Source organism: Delphinapterus leucas, chromosome 5 (assembly GCF_059928025.1).
Source record: "Delphinapterus leucas isolate spDelLeu-1000000601 "Yukka" chromosome 5, BTC_Dleu_Yukka2, whole genome shotgun sequence".
In the NCBI taxonomy this organism is placed as follows: domain Eukaryota; kingdom Metazoa; phylum Chordata; class Mammalia; order Artiodactyla; family Monodontidae; genus Delphinapterus; species Delphinapterus leucas.
The window spans coordinates 51,252,859-51,268,225 of record NC_143133.1 but is presented as its reverse complement, the minus strand read 5'-3'; the positions used below and the strand labels follow the sequence as shown (position 1 = coordinate 51,268,225).

The window sequence follows — 15,367 nt, the reverse complement described above, 5'->3', positions numbered from 1 at the left end:
ACCTCCAGCTGCTTTCTTCCCACTCACCTGAGTTCACCCTCATCACCTAGAGGGATGCAGGCACGCCTGAGTCAGAGCACTGTGGCTCCCGGTGAGCAGGACACGACATCTACCCCTGCCCGTCAGGCCCCAATGCCCCATTCATCCCTCTATGCTCCAGCCTCTCCCCCTTCCCAGACTCATCCCCTTACCTTTCCCTCCACGGAGGTCGCTTCTGCGGCTGCAAAGCTTGCCCAGGCCAGCAGCCACAGAAATCATTTTCCTGCTGCACCAGGCCTAAACTCTCTGCAAATGTTTAACACTACTGCATAGGACGCCAAAGCCACCAAAGGAAAACACAGCCAGATTTAATACAATGATAATAAAAAGAAAAATCTCTCCCCACGGAAGCCTTGGTTTTGACACACAATTGGCCAGGTGCATGTCTTTAGGGCCCATTCATCACCTTCTGGAAAGCAGGGCTTATAATAAACTCCTACACATTCCATCATGGGCAAGAAAACTGCCATGAGTCCCAGAGTATGGGGTTCAGGGCAGGGGGTCATAGGGAGCGATAACATAAGCTCTGTGTATCCAATCAGCCTGTGTGGGGGGGTGGGTCTTGTGTTATTAGATGGAATTGGAGCCAATGAGATGATCCTGTCATATTTGTAATCTTGACATTGCCCTGTACATCCATGTGACACTGTCCCACCTCTGCTATCCCAACTCAACACGGTTCTTCTGTTCCACAGACATTAAAAAGAGTTTCAGCAATTACTTATGGTTGTCTTTTGTCTTTTTAAGAGTCATTGTGAAAATGTATTGCATTCTGTGCCCTACTCCACCAGATAACCCTGCATCAGTTGGGGTACTCTCAGCTACAGTTCACACTTTAAGAAACTTAAACAATAAGGAAATGAATTATATTTCATAGCAAGAACTTAAGAAGTAGGGAATGCCAGACAGGGCTGGTTCATTCAAGAAAGTTATCAAGGATCTGAGTTTCTGTCTTCCTGCTTTGCCTGCCTCGGTGTCATCTACTCCCTCATGATAACAAGATGGCTGCAACAGCTCCAGCCATCACCTGTTCTCACATCTGTGTCCAAAGGCAGAAGGAAGTTTCTGTGTGTGTGCGTGTGTGTCTGTGTGTGTGTGTGTTTTAAGAGCAGGTAACCCAGTTCTTGTCACATTTCATTGGTCAAAATTGTCACATGCCTATATGACCATGTTACATGTCTATGTCTAAAACAGTCCTTAGCAAGGAAGATGAAATTACTCTGATGGGCTTAGATTCATCAAGATTATCCTCTGAATTGGGGAGGAGCCTTGTCCCTGGACATGTAGACTCTAAAAGGGTGAACACTAAAACAAAATCAGATCTTGGGAAGTGTAGCAGAGCGGGGGATAGATTTGAGTAGATTTGAGTAGGCCACCAATAGCATTGTCTCTGAACCCCACACGTCTGTTCTTGTTTTATTTTTTCTTTTAAAAGCCAGAATATTGCATTACTGATGAGTGTGGAGTTGAGGGAGGGGTGGTTGTTATTTGTTTGTTTGTTAAGAAAAATGCCATCTCATCTCTCCCATTCCCTGACTTCTTTATTACCTGTCCTATTTTGCAGCTGAAACGTTCCCACCTTTGTTTACCTCTTCAAGTGTATCTGTCCTTCCATTATTTTTCCAGCTCAGTTGCCAGCAGAATGCTGAACAGTCTGGATAAATGAAACCGAGCTGACAGGTCTCTTAATGAAAGCTTGTTTGCACACTGCATTTCTTGTGATCGCTCTGTACCTGGGAGCCTTTAGGTGTGGATTTTTACATATAAGTGTTTGTCATTCTTCTAATTAAGGCCTGTGGAAATGGATTGGTTTTTGTAAACCAGACATTTCTCATCCCTACCTCCTCTTTCCATGCCTCCTCTGCACCTTCCTCTCCCCCTCCCCCTTTCTCCTTCTCCTGGAACAGCCTCTGTCGTTAGGAGGCCCCTGATGGCATTCAGCTCAATCCCTGCTGGAACCTGCTCCTAGTTGGCAGTCTTAAGGAAGCGAAATTCATTTTCCAATCATTTTTCCTCTTTCTGTGCCCTCACTCCCAGACACACACCACCATCATGACTTGAAGCTCTAAAAAACGAGTTCTAGTATCAGTCATTCATGTGTTGGAGTGAATTTGGGGATGTGTTATTCCTTCTGGGAGCATTTGCACCCCAGCTCACCATCTGAATTTTTCCAAATGGACGTCCAATCTTCTCTCTAAAGAATTTCGAAGACCAGCTACTTGCTCATTGGGGTTACCTTTCCTGTCTCTTTCAAATCACAGCATGCCTTTGCCACTCTTGGTTTCCTCTAAAACCTGTGGCTCTCTCCTGGCTGGATTGTTTCCTGTAGCCCTGTGACTTGATACCTTATTTCTCTTTGAAGAAGGTCTCTATCTGAGTCCCTTCCATCTCTGCCCCTCTGCTTTCATTTTGGAAGCCTCCATTTGGAGCAATCTTCCTCCTTAATAATACTGAGGGTACCTTCATATGGCTCAGTTAGGATGTCAAAAAGCCAAAGGATTCCCCTCAACTCACTACATTAATATATTCCTTGTTTTCCAGATGTCTTTCTGAACAGAGAAAAATTTGTACATTCTACAGATGCAATAGAGAACGAGGCAGTGAATCTAATTAGGAATAAGCAGAAAAATAAGAAGGACCCATCTCTCGATATTACGGTTGTTCACAAAAACAAAACCAAACAAGTTGATGCAGCCTGAAGGTAATTTAAAACGATAGCTATAGGTGTGTCGCCTTACATTTCATAACACCTCTTTACCAAATGAGGATTTCTTTTTCGGATTCTTAGGGAAAGTTTGCATAATACTGACAAGTATGATTTTCTGGAATCTATATGAGCCCCGGAATATATTTTGGGATCTTGGCAAAGGCCAGGGATAGCCTATTAAATTTAAAACAACGGACTTAAAAAAAAAAAAGAAAAAAAAAGCAGATCAACTGCTGTTTTGTAATTTGATTTAAACAAAGTAACTTCTATTCAGTTGTAGACCTTGATTTAGTGGATCTATGATCATCATGTGTCATAACTGTATCTTTTCTGTTACCTGAAATTAAAATGTAATTATCCTGATGTCGGTGATTAATCATTGGTATTATTTACATTATCCTCCTCCCACCCTCGCCGGAGGCCGAGGCTAGACTGAGCAGAGCTTTTAGCATATTGCAGCAACTTATCACTTGCAATCCGTCCCTAAAATTTTTAGATCATATGCTAGTCGTGAAAAATATGGCGCATGTAAAGATTTTATGCATTCAGTCAAAAACGCCAGATCTAAAATCAGTTAGTTAATTTCCTGCCATCTTTCAAGTTGACCAAAGCACTCACTGATTTGCTCTATTTTCTTACGTTTTTAGTATTTCTGTATATACACGCACTGAAAAGCCCCACTTGGAAGAAAAATTCACTGCAATTCGGAGAAAAAGCTTATCCTAAACATCTAAAGATAGCGTTTCTAATTATTGTCGACATTGTGTTTAAACTGTGCAAACTGGAGCATTATTCTCACTTTACCAGCTGCGTCTAGGTAGAGTCATTACATCAAACGCTTCTAATTTTACAAAAAGAAATCAAAACAAGTGTGTGTTTAAGTCTCAGTGACAAACGCAAACCCTGTGAGTCAAATAGGCAAACTGATTAGCAAGCTGGCTGGGAAGTCAAAACAGCAAATATAAGAAGATTAACAAAATAGATCTGTAAGAGGAGAGGAGTAAAAATAGCCTCCAGGGGCCAAATGGGGTCCTGTGGGCGGGTCTGGTGGCACACATCCGGTTCTGTGCAGGAACCAGATGCCTGCCCTTACGGGCACCAGTCTTTCCTTCATCTTGGCCCCTCCCCCCAAGAGTTGGGATCACAGAATTCATCTCAGCTGGCCTCTTAATGGATGCGGAAATCCTTCTTCCAAACTGAAGAGGTAGCAGCCTTGCCTTTACTTGAATCCTTCTAGTGACACGACACTCACTACCTTTCAAGGTTGTCCAATCCATGACTAGGTAGCTATTTTTGACCTTAGCCATTCATTAGCTCCTTAGGCCTTCACGCTATGCTATACACCTCTCATGAGTAACTCTTGATTTAATCTTCACAACAGTCCAATGCGATAGTCTTCTTTTACAGATGAGAGAGCTCAGGCCCAGAGAGGTGAAGTGACTTGCCCAGGTCACACAGCTTATAAGTGTGGCTGAGCTGAGGTTCCAAACAGGCCTTTCTACCTCAGCCTAAACTTTCAGCCCCTGTGCTATATACATTCCTGGCCCTTACAGTGAACTGTAACTTGCCCCTCTATTATTTCCTCTCTTTGTTTCTTGGCTCTGGAGCCCCATAGAATAGTTTATCAATCCCATTCCCATGAATGGACACGACAGAAATGAAGCAGATCTGCGAGGGTATTTCTTCAGTCTGTGGGGGGGTCAAGGGTAGTGAAGAGAGAAACTAAAAACAGAAGGTGCTGTGGTCTGAACGTTTGTGTTCCCCCCAAAATTCATATGTTGAAATCCTAACCCCCAAATATGATGGTATTAGAAGGTGAGACCTTTGGTAGGGGGTCCCAAGGTCATGAAGGGGGAGCCCTCATGAATGAGGTTGCTGCCTTAAAAAAGGCTTGAAAGAGATCCCTCTTCCCTTCTACCACGTGATAACACTGCAAAGAGGTATGGGCTATGAGTCCCAAAGAGGGCTCTCACTGACGATGCTGGCACCCTGATCTTGGACTCCCAGTCTCCAGAACTGTGAGATAAATTTCTATTGTTTATGAGCTACCCAGTCTCCAGTATTTTGTGACAGCAGCCTGAACAGACCAAGACGGAAGACAAGCAATGAGAAGCACCAGCCCCCTTCTGAAAACTAAATGCAAACTTCCCTTGATGATCCTGAATTAACCTATAATCTGGGCAGCAGAGTCGAAGACGGGGTGTTGGCTTTTTATTCCTGTCCATCGTGTGTTCCTATGTAATTGCTGCCTTGTTTTCACAACTTTTAATTGCGGGGGTAGGCAAATGCCTCTATGTGAAATCAGGATATTTAAAGACTCAGTTTGCTAATTCCCTTTTCAGTGCCGACCCGTACATTTCAAATTAATATTTCAAACCATTACTGAACCAAACTTGGTACCGCTCGCCTGACATGCGGTAAAGCCAATCTACTGACACTGCCTCGTGGTGAGGGAAAGTACAGTGTTTATTGCAAGGCACCCAACGTGGGACCAAGCAAGGAGAACGGGCAGCTCATGCTCAGAAGACCCAAAGGCCCTGATAGCTTTCAGGGAAGGGTTAAAGGCAAGGTGAGGGAGAGGGTCACAGGGTGCACGATCAGCTCGTGGACATCCTTCTGGTTGGTTGGTGATGAGGACAGGGTGATGTTTCAGGAATCTCAGTCATCAACCTTCTGGTTCCAACCGGTCTGGGGTCTACGTGCTGGTGGTCAGCATGCTGTTAACTTCTTCCACCTGGTGAGGGTTTTAGTATCTGTAAAACAGCTCAAGGATATGGCTCAGGATATTCTCTATAGCACTTGAGGAGGAACTAAAGGTCCTTGACTTTGTTTTATAACTAGACTATTATTGTCTTGCTTGACTGTTTTCCTTTGTTTCTGCATTTTCTCACTTCTCTGATTAAATTTGCTCTCTGGAACCTGGGGAAGGCCTAGGAGGCTAGAGCTTTTATACAAACTGGTGTGTGTGTGTGGGGGGGGGGGGTGGGACACAAGGGGTCTGTCCCTGGGAAGGCCTCGCAGAGTCCTGCTCCGTTTCAAAACCAGTGAGAACCAGTTGGTGGAGCAAATTCACCAGGCAATAGCCTTTCTTCCCACTTGTCGCTTGGGCTCAAGGAAAGGGTTTTAAATGACAAGGTAGTCCTAGTAAGAGGTAAAAATAACCACTGGGGATGGCTTTCTGGCTAAGGTTCAGTTTGACTCACTGCCTTAAGAGTCTGGGAGAGACAGAAGCTGCCCTGAGGAACCAGGGTGGGAAAGCCACAGCTAGGAAGTGGGTCTACCCCAGGATGGGTGCTTCAGCAAGTGAAGGTGAACGCACAAGACTGATCTAGTCTGTGTATAGATTATAATTTTCACAGAGAGAGGCAGAACCTCCATCAAGCCTTAATTAAGACCAACCTGCCTTTGGACCCCACCGCTTCCAACTGCTTTTGTATCAAGAAGCCAAGAAGGGCATTGTCCTGGTTGTGGAGAAAGCCGACAACTTTAGATACCAACACCAACCTCCCTATAACTTGCCCAGGGACACTGCCTCACTGGCCCTGTCTCCGCCATCTGGGAAATGGACCTCAGGCTTCCCACAGAGGCAGATGTGAGAGGCCACTGGGCCCAGTGAGTTGGTGTACCGCTCATGCCAGGCCAGTGGCTCCAGCATCAGAATCACTGGGAAGCTTGTTGCAAATAGATTTTCTCCTCTCCCTTTGGATTCTACAGCTTTGGCATGTGGCCCAGGAAGCTGTATTTTTTTTTCCCATTTCCCTAAGTGATCCTGGTTTCCTCCCTCTTGCGAGCCACACCCCAAAGGCATGATGATCAGTGACTGAGCCTTGCAGCCAACAGAGCTGGGCAGGGGAGAAGAAGTCCTAAGAGGTTTGGGAAACATCTTTGCCATTCCCCAAAAAATAGCTGAGTGGGGAGAGAAGCCTCAAATAAACCAAAACAGTAACCAAGGCCCCCATGCAGTACTGAATTGCTAAGTTTTTAATGTGCAACACGAAGACTGCCAAACAGCCCACAAAGGAGCAGCTCTCTGGGGTGTGGGGCTGGGGGAATAGCTGGAGACACCGGGCAGGGGCGCCAGGCTGCACTGCACATGCTGGGGAGGGGGAGGGGGAGAGGCAACCTCAGGAGGGGTCTCAGACTGCCTAGGAGGAACCTAAAGTGGGTGGGGGTAGGTAGGTTCTTAGGGCATTGAGGGATCTCAGGGCTCACAGGGTGAGGGCAGGGTTGCCAGGGTGGAAGGGGGGGAGTCTGGAAGACCCTCAGGGTAAATCTCTGGGGGTCCTCAGAGCTCAGGGTGCCCTCTGGATGAAAGGGGGTGTCTCAGTATACATGGTTTGAGACCTCAGGGTGGAGGGGATTTTCGGGGAGACCCTAGCCATGGCAAAAGTGGTACCTCAGAGTAGGGAGTGTCTCTGGGAGCAAAAGGAGAAAAATCAAGATGAGAAGGTGGGGACTTGGGTCACACGGAGGGGATCTTGGGCACTTGGAGAGGTGTCAGGGTGTAGAGGTGTCCCAGGGTTCTTGGAGAGGTGTCGAGGCATGGAGGGATCCTGGGATGTGTAGAAGGGGTCCTGGGTCACATGGAGGGCATCTTGGGCACTTGGAGGAGAGTCAGGGTGTAGAGGAGATCCTGGGGCACTTGGAGGGGTGTCAGGGTGTAGAAGGGGTCTCAGGATGCTTGGAAGAGGTGTCACAGAACAGACAGATAAACGTAGAGGGGGCCCTGGGCCACATGGAGGGAATCTCAGGAGTTTGGAGAGGTGTCAGGCGTAGAGGGGTCTTGGGGTACTCGGAGGGGATCTCAGGCACTTGTAGGGGTGTCAGGGCATGGAGGGGCTCCCAGGGCACATGGAACGGGTCTGGGGCGTGGAGGGAGCTCTCGGGGCGCCCGGGTGGGGGGCTCAGCTGGCCTTGCACTCGCTCTCTCGCCGCCGCTTCTTGCGCTCCGCGTGCTCCTGTGCCTGGCGCGCCCAGGGCCCCGGCCCGCACAGGCCCACCACGCAGCAGGCGAGCCGGCGGCCCGCGTTGCCGTTCTCCAGGCTGGCCTGGTTGCCACCGCGGCCCAGGTCATCCTCGCCCTCGTGGATCACTACGGCGCGGCCCGCGATCGAGTGCGGGCCGAAGAGCGAGGCGGCCAGGCCGGAGCGGTACTTCCAGATTTGGCCGTCGCGCACCACGAAGTTGCCGAAGTCGCCCGGGTGCTGCGGGTGCGGCACGGCCAGCGGGTTGTAGTGCGCGCCGGTGGAGTCGCAGCCCTGGCTCAGGTCCCCGAACTGGTGCACGTGGATGGCGCGGCTGGTGCCGTTGGGCTCGGCCGGGAACCCCTCCAGGTGGAAGAAGGCCTCGAGCAAGGCGCCGGGCCGCAGCTGCCGGAAGAGCACGACGCCGCTCACCCGGGGCTGCGCCGCATCCAGCGTGGCCGACGGCAGCACCGGGCAGGTGGCGTGGAGCGCGGCGTCCTGGCCTCCGCCCACCGCCCACCATTGCGTCAGCTCCCGCCAGATCTCCATCACTTTGGCGTGCATGTCGCGGATCTGCTCCTGAATGCGGGAGCCGGGCTGCTCCAGGTCCGGGTCGGCGGAGACTTCCGAGGCGCGGGATGTCAGGAGCAGGTAGGCACAGAGCAGCGCCAGCATGGCCGGAGTCGGGCACCTGCGGGCACCCCCGGGGGTGGGGGCAGAGCGAGACTTAGTCACTGGAAACCTGGAATCCCAGGGACCCCGGTGCCCTTGAATCCAAACGCTTCCTGCCAAGGGGCTTCCTTGCCTAGCGTGCTTTTTGTTCTTTCGGCCCCTGTCTCTTCAGGGCCTGCTGCATTCCAGGAACTGTGTTAGGTGCTGTGGTTGTAAAGATGGATGGGACATAATCTCAAGAAACTCAGGAGGATCTTTCTGAGCCACAAATCTGATCACGGTCCTCCCAAGTCCCATCTCCATAGCGTGGGGAGTCCAGGACAATTGGCCCGGGGTGGGGGGTTGTCTCAGGATACACGAGCGAGGCTCTCACGGCCCTTTCAGATGTCCTCCCTCTCCTTATCTCTGCCCCTCATCTTCTGCTGCTCTCTTTCTGCATCCTCTCTTACACAGGCAGCATAAGGCTCGCTGCCGCGCTTCTTGCACTTGCGGTGCCTTCTCTCTGAAGTGCCCTATCCCTTCTTCTCTGCCATGCTCAGTAGACTAAAGCTAGAAACTCAGTTTTATTCATCAGTGTCCATAGCATCTGGGCCTGCACTTGGCAGTAGGACACGTTTAATATGTGAAGGTTGAATGAGGAGTTCACTGACAGACAGATGTGTCATCAGATCATTCCAATGCCATCCTGTAACTGAAGATAGAGCCTTGTTCTGGGGAAGGACAGAGTAAGGAGTGCCCATCTCACTGGGAGACTCCAGGAGGGCTTCCCAGAGGAGGTGACTTTTAAGGGTCCCACAAGACGAGGAGTTTTTCAGCCAAGCCAGGTCAGAAGTCCATTTCAGGCAGGAGGCACAACATGATGTGTTCACAGGCTGTGAAGGGACACAGTTCGTTTTGGGGATGGGGTAATTCAGTGTGGCTGGAACATGGCCTGTGCCACCAGAGAGGAGTCGAGGCTGAAGAGGGAACGCTGAGCCAGGGATGGAAGGGCTGGCTTTTCTGTACTAAGGTGTGTGGTTATTAGCCAGGAGGCTAGTGCTGGTGGAAGTTTTTAAGCAGAAAAGTGAGTGTTGAGATAGTTTTTAGTTCATTAAGTCTGGCAGGAGAAAGGATGTGGGCTGGATTTGGGGAATAGAGAGGACAGGGGAGAAGGACAAGAAGAAATGGAGACACAGCAGAGAAACAGAGGTAGTCAGAGGGTGATGTGTTAGGAGGCAGCAGCAGCGATCCAGATCAGAAATGGTGAAGGCTTTTACCAAGGTGGAGGCAGCATGGATACAGGAGACATTTTGGGTACCACTGGCAGTGGGGAAGAGGAGTTGAGGATGACTGAGTTCCCAGCAGGGGAGACTGGGTGATGGATGGTGGTACCAGGCCCCGAGAAGAAGGGAGAGAGGGCAAGTTCAACCCGAGCCTGCTGAGATGCGAGATCCCAGGTGGGATGTTCAGCAGATGGTTGTAAATGGGGCTTCTGGCCTTTGTAAGAGGCAGTGTAACTGGGAGGGGTTCTCAGTGTCGGCTGCACATCAGATTCTGGTTCTTAAAGTTCAGACGCCCAGGCACCACCCTAAGGGATTCTGATTCAGTGGGCATGAGTTGCTCTGTTTTGTTTAAAGCTCCATCAAAGATTCTGGGACCCAACCAGGAATTTTATGGTGAGACACATATACCATATTGCATAACCGCAATATCATGGGGGAAGTTACTGACTCTCTCTTAGCTGTAAAACAAGGCTGGTAAGACCACCAAGGGCCACCAGGAGGTGTAAACGAGATATGAGATGCCAGGCTATTTTCACATTTTTCAGTCTGCCCACAGGGATCAATGCTGCCTCCAAAGAGCTGGTTTGAGGGTCAACTGCACTTTCAAAGGCCTTCTCCAACCCCCAAGCAGGTGCCATTTTAAAATTAAATTCTGGGGTTGAGTGTTTATTCTTTCCATAACCATTACAGGAATGCAGTCTAGTGTGGTGATTAAAGAATGGATTCCGGAACTCACTGGGCTCACTGGCCTGACTCTGCCACTTCACTTACTCTTTAAGAGTTAGCATAATTGTTATTTTGGTTACAGAGTAGCAGAGAAAATGCCGGACTGCAAACTCTAGCTGGGCTCCCCCTCTTCTCTGAGCCTCAGTTTTCTTATCGCAAATAGAGATAATAATACTTACCTTGGAGTCTTGCTGTGAGGCTTAAAAGACACAATTAGAATTGCCAGCATTTACTGAACACCCTTAAAGGCACTGTTAAAAGCATTTAGCATGTGTTAATTCATTTAAGCCTCACAAAAACCCTCTGGGGTGGGTGCATTGTTATGCCCATTCTAAAGTGCAGGAAACTGAGGCACAGAAAGGCAGGTGTCTTGCCTGTGGTTACACATACAATAATAGCTGAGGCAGGATTTGAAAAGGTGTGGTCTGCTCCAAGCCCAAGGTTTAGGCACTACACTGAACAGCTCTTATCAAGGCACTTAGCCCAGAGCCTGCTACATAGAAAATTCCCAGTAAATGGCAGCTCTTAGCTATCAGAGAGAAACTGCAGATAGGGATTTCAGGACCATCAGCTGAAAGATGCTATTGCAGCCCTGGGAGGAGGAGGTGGCCAGGAAGGGCTCCAAGAAGGAGTGACAAGTAGGAGGAGAAGTCCAGAAAGTGACATCAAGGGAACCCCCTCTGATGTGGCCTGGTTACTACGCTGAAGCCCCAGGGAGTGGGGGGTGGGAATGGAGGAGCATCCCTGAGGCCAGACCTTGGCTTCAAGGTCTCCATCATCACCCACCACCCCTCTCCTTCTGAACCGGTCGTGGCCCTCAGGTGGGCTCTGCCGATCGGAAGGTACTTCCTTAAAAACATACAGCAAGGACAGATTGTTTTGGGTGTGTCCACAAAGCTTTCTTTTCCAAGAATGCTTGGGTCATAATGAACACTTGAAGGAGATGTTTTTCTCTTAAAAAGAGAATTCTTCTTAAATCCCAGGTAAACCCTGACTCCTTGGGTCTTATTAAGCTTTTCACTCTAGCCCTCAAGGCCCGCCTGCATAAGGCTCACCCTTCTGGCTCAGTCTGTCACTCAGTTTGAGCTGTGGATGACCGAGTGGTTTTTGGAGGGCCCGCTTGGTCCAGAGGGGAGAACATAGTTATCAGAGACAGGGGACAAAGCAAGCCTCCGGGCCGGTGCCTCCTTGCTGGGTCTGGGTCTGGGAAGACTGCGGCCCCCGCGAAGGCTGTGGTGTGTTCTAATGCCTGGGCGCCCTCCGAGAAGGGGTCCCAGCTATGCGCCTGAGGCAGCCAGGCCCTCCCTTTGTGCCTCCCCTAAGCAGGTGGCTTTTCCTCACCACCCATGCAGGCAACATCCAGAAACATCCGTCTTCCTCACTCCAGATTTCTTTTTTCTCTAACCCGGAGGACGCTGAGGTCCTCTCGGCCTGGCATTAGCAGATCCGAGACCAGTCAGTTTCTCCTCCCGGGTTGCCCTCCTCACCCCTCTCCCCGCCTCCCCACTCCTCTGCTTTACAGCAGCTGGGCTCTGTCAAGAAGCGTTTTTAGATAGCCAGTGGGAAGCAGCCACCTAGCACAGGGAGATCAGCTCGGTGCTTTGTGACCACCTGGAGGGGTGGGATAGGGAGAGTGGGAGGGAGACGCAAGAGGGAGGACATATGGGAACACATGTATATGTATAACTGATTCACTTTGTTATAAAGCAGAAACTAACACACCATTGTAAAGCAATTATACCAATAAAGATGTTAAAAAAAAAGAAGAAGAAGAAGCGCGTTTCTCTCCCACGAAAATGATCATATCCTTCTCCTGGGAGAGGCTGGATGCCCCGCCCCAGTTTCAAACTCAGTAAGCACACTCCGAGAAGAACGAAATGAACCTCGACTTCGCACTCACCTTTCCAGCTCTTCCAAGAGAGCTTTCCCTCCTGAGACCTGGGGAGCAGTACCCCGCCAGCCGCCAGCCGGTCGCAGGAACTCGGAGCGGGCTCCTGGGCTGTTTGTGGCCGCGCAGGGCAGCCTCGCGGGGCGTGGTCACCGCGAGGAAAGAAAGTCATTGGGTCGGTTTAGGGAGGGAAGGCGGCTAGGCAGTCCTTGTTGTGGAATTGCCTCACCTCCTCCAGCTCTGTCACCTCCCCCCCAGCCCCGCGTTCCCTAGCCAAGTATTCCTTTTCGTGACTTCACTGGTTTGTGCAGACGTAGCAAGTGACCTTCAGGGTGTAGCAGCGGAATAAAAAGTAGACCGAAAATAGCCTGTTTGGAGACGTGTACAATGGTCTCTTTCTTGAGAGGCCCTTTGCTCTCCCCTGATTTCCTCAGCTATTGATTTATTTTTGCTGGATGCATCTAAGATGGAAACGGACGCCCGCAAATATGCGTGATGTTTCCTCCAGAACTGTGCGGCCACACCTGTGAGAGGTGAGACGCAGGCGGGGACTCAGGCTGCAGAGTGTCAGCTGTGTCACTTCCTAAGGATGTGCTCCTGGACCAACTCCCTGTGCCTCTGTTTCATCATCTGTAAAATGGGGAGGCGAGGCTAACCCGATGCCCCAAACGTTATCACTCTCATCGTGTTCTCGCTCCCTTATTGAAGTTATGGAAGAGTCTTTTAAAAGAGTGTGGTCTGAGGCACCCATGAATCTTTCCCTCCCCCAAGGCCCTTTCTTCCTTTGCGGCCATGATCTTTTCTCAATCACAGCAGCTCTTTCCAAAAGGAGCTTTTTTCCCCGGAAAAGTCCACATGGGAAAAGGCAGCCTGCCTGTCTGCTTGTCTGCCTGCCAACCTTCCTTCAATAAATGCTTAGTGGGTGCTCGCTCCATTGTGTGCTGGTACCCAAACCCGGGAGAGTCCCTGCCCTCTGGGGTTCATACTCTGGGGAGGGAACAGCGGTGTCAACAGATCCATCCAGTACAGAGTGGGGACTGTAGCTGGGGAGGGATGGACAGGGTCCCTAAAGACCCAAACATTAGTCCTGGCCGCAGGACAGCTTGTTCAAAATCTAGACTTCCAGGCACCATCGCAGGCTGAGTGAATCGATTACCAGCAAGGGCTTTCTGGAATCATCTTTTTAAAAGCTGGTTATTCTGGGGTACAACCGTGTTTGGGAACCTCTACTTGGCAGGAAGAAAAACTAAAGATCTTTGTCCCGGGGCAGACATTTCGCAAGATAAGGTGGAGACTTCTGAGAACTCAGAGCCTCCAGCCCTCTGTCCCCGACATCAGTCCTTCTGGCTCACTGGGAACTCAGGCACCATCAGCTCAATCCATGCCTCTCTGCGTTCTGTTGATGGGCGTAGGTGCCTTTGACTAATGGCTTTTCCAAATTCCAGATGCTGCCCGCCACTCTGCCCCACCCTGAAACATCTGGTTTCTCTTTGTGACTCTTTCATCCAACTAAAAATAATCTGTATTTCATTTAGTTCTTGAAGTAATAATTATATCAGTTTGTAACTACTGTATCCGGTGGCACTTAACCTAATTTTATTTCTTTTAAGGGCCAAGAAAGATTTCCTCCATTACGGTATTCCAGGATTGATATTAAAGTCCATATTCACTTTCCTTTTTATGGCATTCTAGGGGAAATTTGCTTTTTCTCCCACCCGACCCCACCAACATTCATGGCCCTTTCCTTTGGCAACTGCACACCACTTTCCTGCTTGGAAACCACTGCGTTTTCAGTCCATGCAAGTGGTGTTGATTAACCCCTTGCTCCAGAGGTGGGCTCCTGACCAGTCATAACATTGCATTGGTTCTGGGATAATCCATTCAGAGCCAGTGAGATTCAATGACATTTTTGCTGGGACTGTTGTAAGAGAGGTATCTTCTCTTTCCCAGTGGACTTGAAACTGGAGGAGAAAGAGTGGAGTTATTTCAGCCCCTAAGGGAGAATCTGTCTGAGGATAGGGCCAATGGAGGGAAGTGGAATAAAAGTAGAGTGAAATTTGGACCTAATTGCAGTGTTTGAGCCCCTGGATCCAGCTGTACCTGAAACTCTGTTTTCTTTATGTGAGTGAAATATATTCTCTTTTTGCTTAAGTTGTTTGGGTTGCAATTTCTGCACTTGGAAGTGAACACTTTATTTAATGCTTGCAATAATTTTGTGGGATGGGTGTTAATTTGCCCACTTTGTAGATAAGGAAAGGAGGTTCAGAAAGAATAATTATGCTTTCTGAATAATAGGTCACTTATATTTCAATTAAGAAAAAAAAAAGAAGTAATAGGCCCAAAGTTTCAGAGCTATAAAATGGCAAAGTCAAAATTTAAACTCAAGGTTCTCCGATTCCTAATCCTGGCCCCTTAATCATTACACTTTATTACCTTCCAGTCTAAAGGGGAGATGAAAGAAAAGTTAGAAACAACAAATGAGCCTACACCTCACAGTTATCTCTGTAACATCAGTGACTGCCTTGCAAACAAGACACCTACACTGACCTCTGTTCTTTCCCCAGTGTTAATGTGTAATACAACAGAAAATCAAGCAAACGTTGTAAATCAGCCATTATTAGGAGATGCATTCAAAAGCACTTCTATCTGTATAGACGAGATCTCTGCTAGAGAACCTGGTAGTTCTTTTATGCAGGGATATCAATTGTAAATAACTTCCTTTTCATTGTGTTCAAAAAACTGATAGGATTAAATTCTACCAGGAAATAAAGTGGTTACCATGAGGAGAAAGCTTTGAAAGCAACAATTATGGTTGCAGGTTTCATCCCTAGAAGGCCAGGTTCTGTGTGATGACAGTTTATCCAACCAGAGTAATTCAGACATACCTGAGAAAACTTCAAGCGTGTCTTGCCTGCCTGAGGTTCTCTCAGAAGCCCCCCAGAGAGTACGAGTGGGACCAGTGACCTGTGTGGTTCAATCTTGGATCCTGTCATTTTGTCCAAACACGTCAGGGTAATATGGAAAAAAGGAGATGCTATTGGCAAGGTGGGCAGGGAGAAAAGAAACATCATTCTTATTAACAGTCATAAAATCATACCATCTCACATGT

General features: G+C 48.9%; 1 protein-coding gene across 1 annotated transcript; it reads right to left on the bottom strand.

Annotated features, from left to right (window-relative positions):
• Positions 1-5,773: 5,773 nt before the first annotated feature.
• SOD3 (superoxide dismutase 3) lies at positions 5,774-12,378 on the bottom strand. Its single transcript, XM_022566653.2, has 2 exons — positions 12,271-12,378; positions 5,774-8,401 (listed from the first exon to the last, which is right to left on the bottom strand). The coding sequence occupies exon 2, from the start codon at positions 8,383-8,385 to the stop codon at positions 7,651-7,653; it is 735 nt and encodes a 244-aa protein (XP_022422361.1). The 5' UTR covers positions 8,386-8,401; positions 12,271-12,378; the 3' UTR covers positions 5,774-7,650.
• Positions 12,379-15,367: the final 2,989 nt, after the last annotated feature.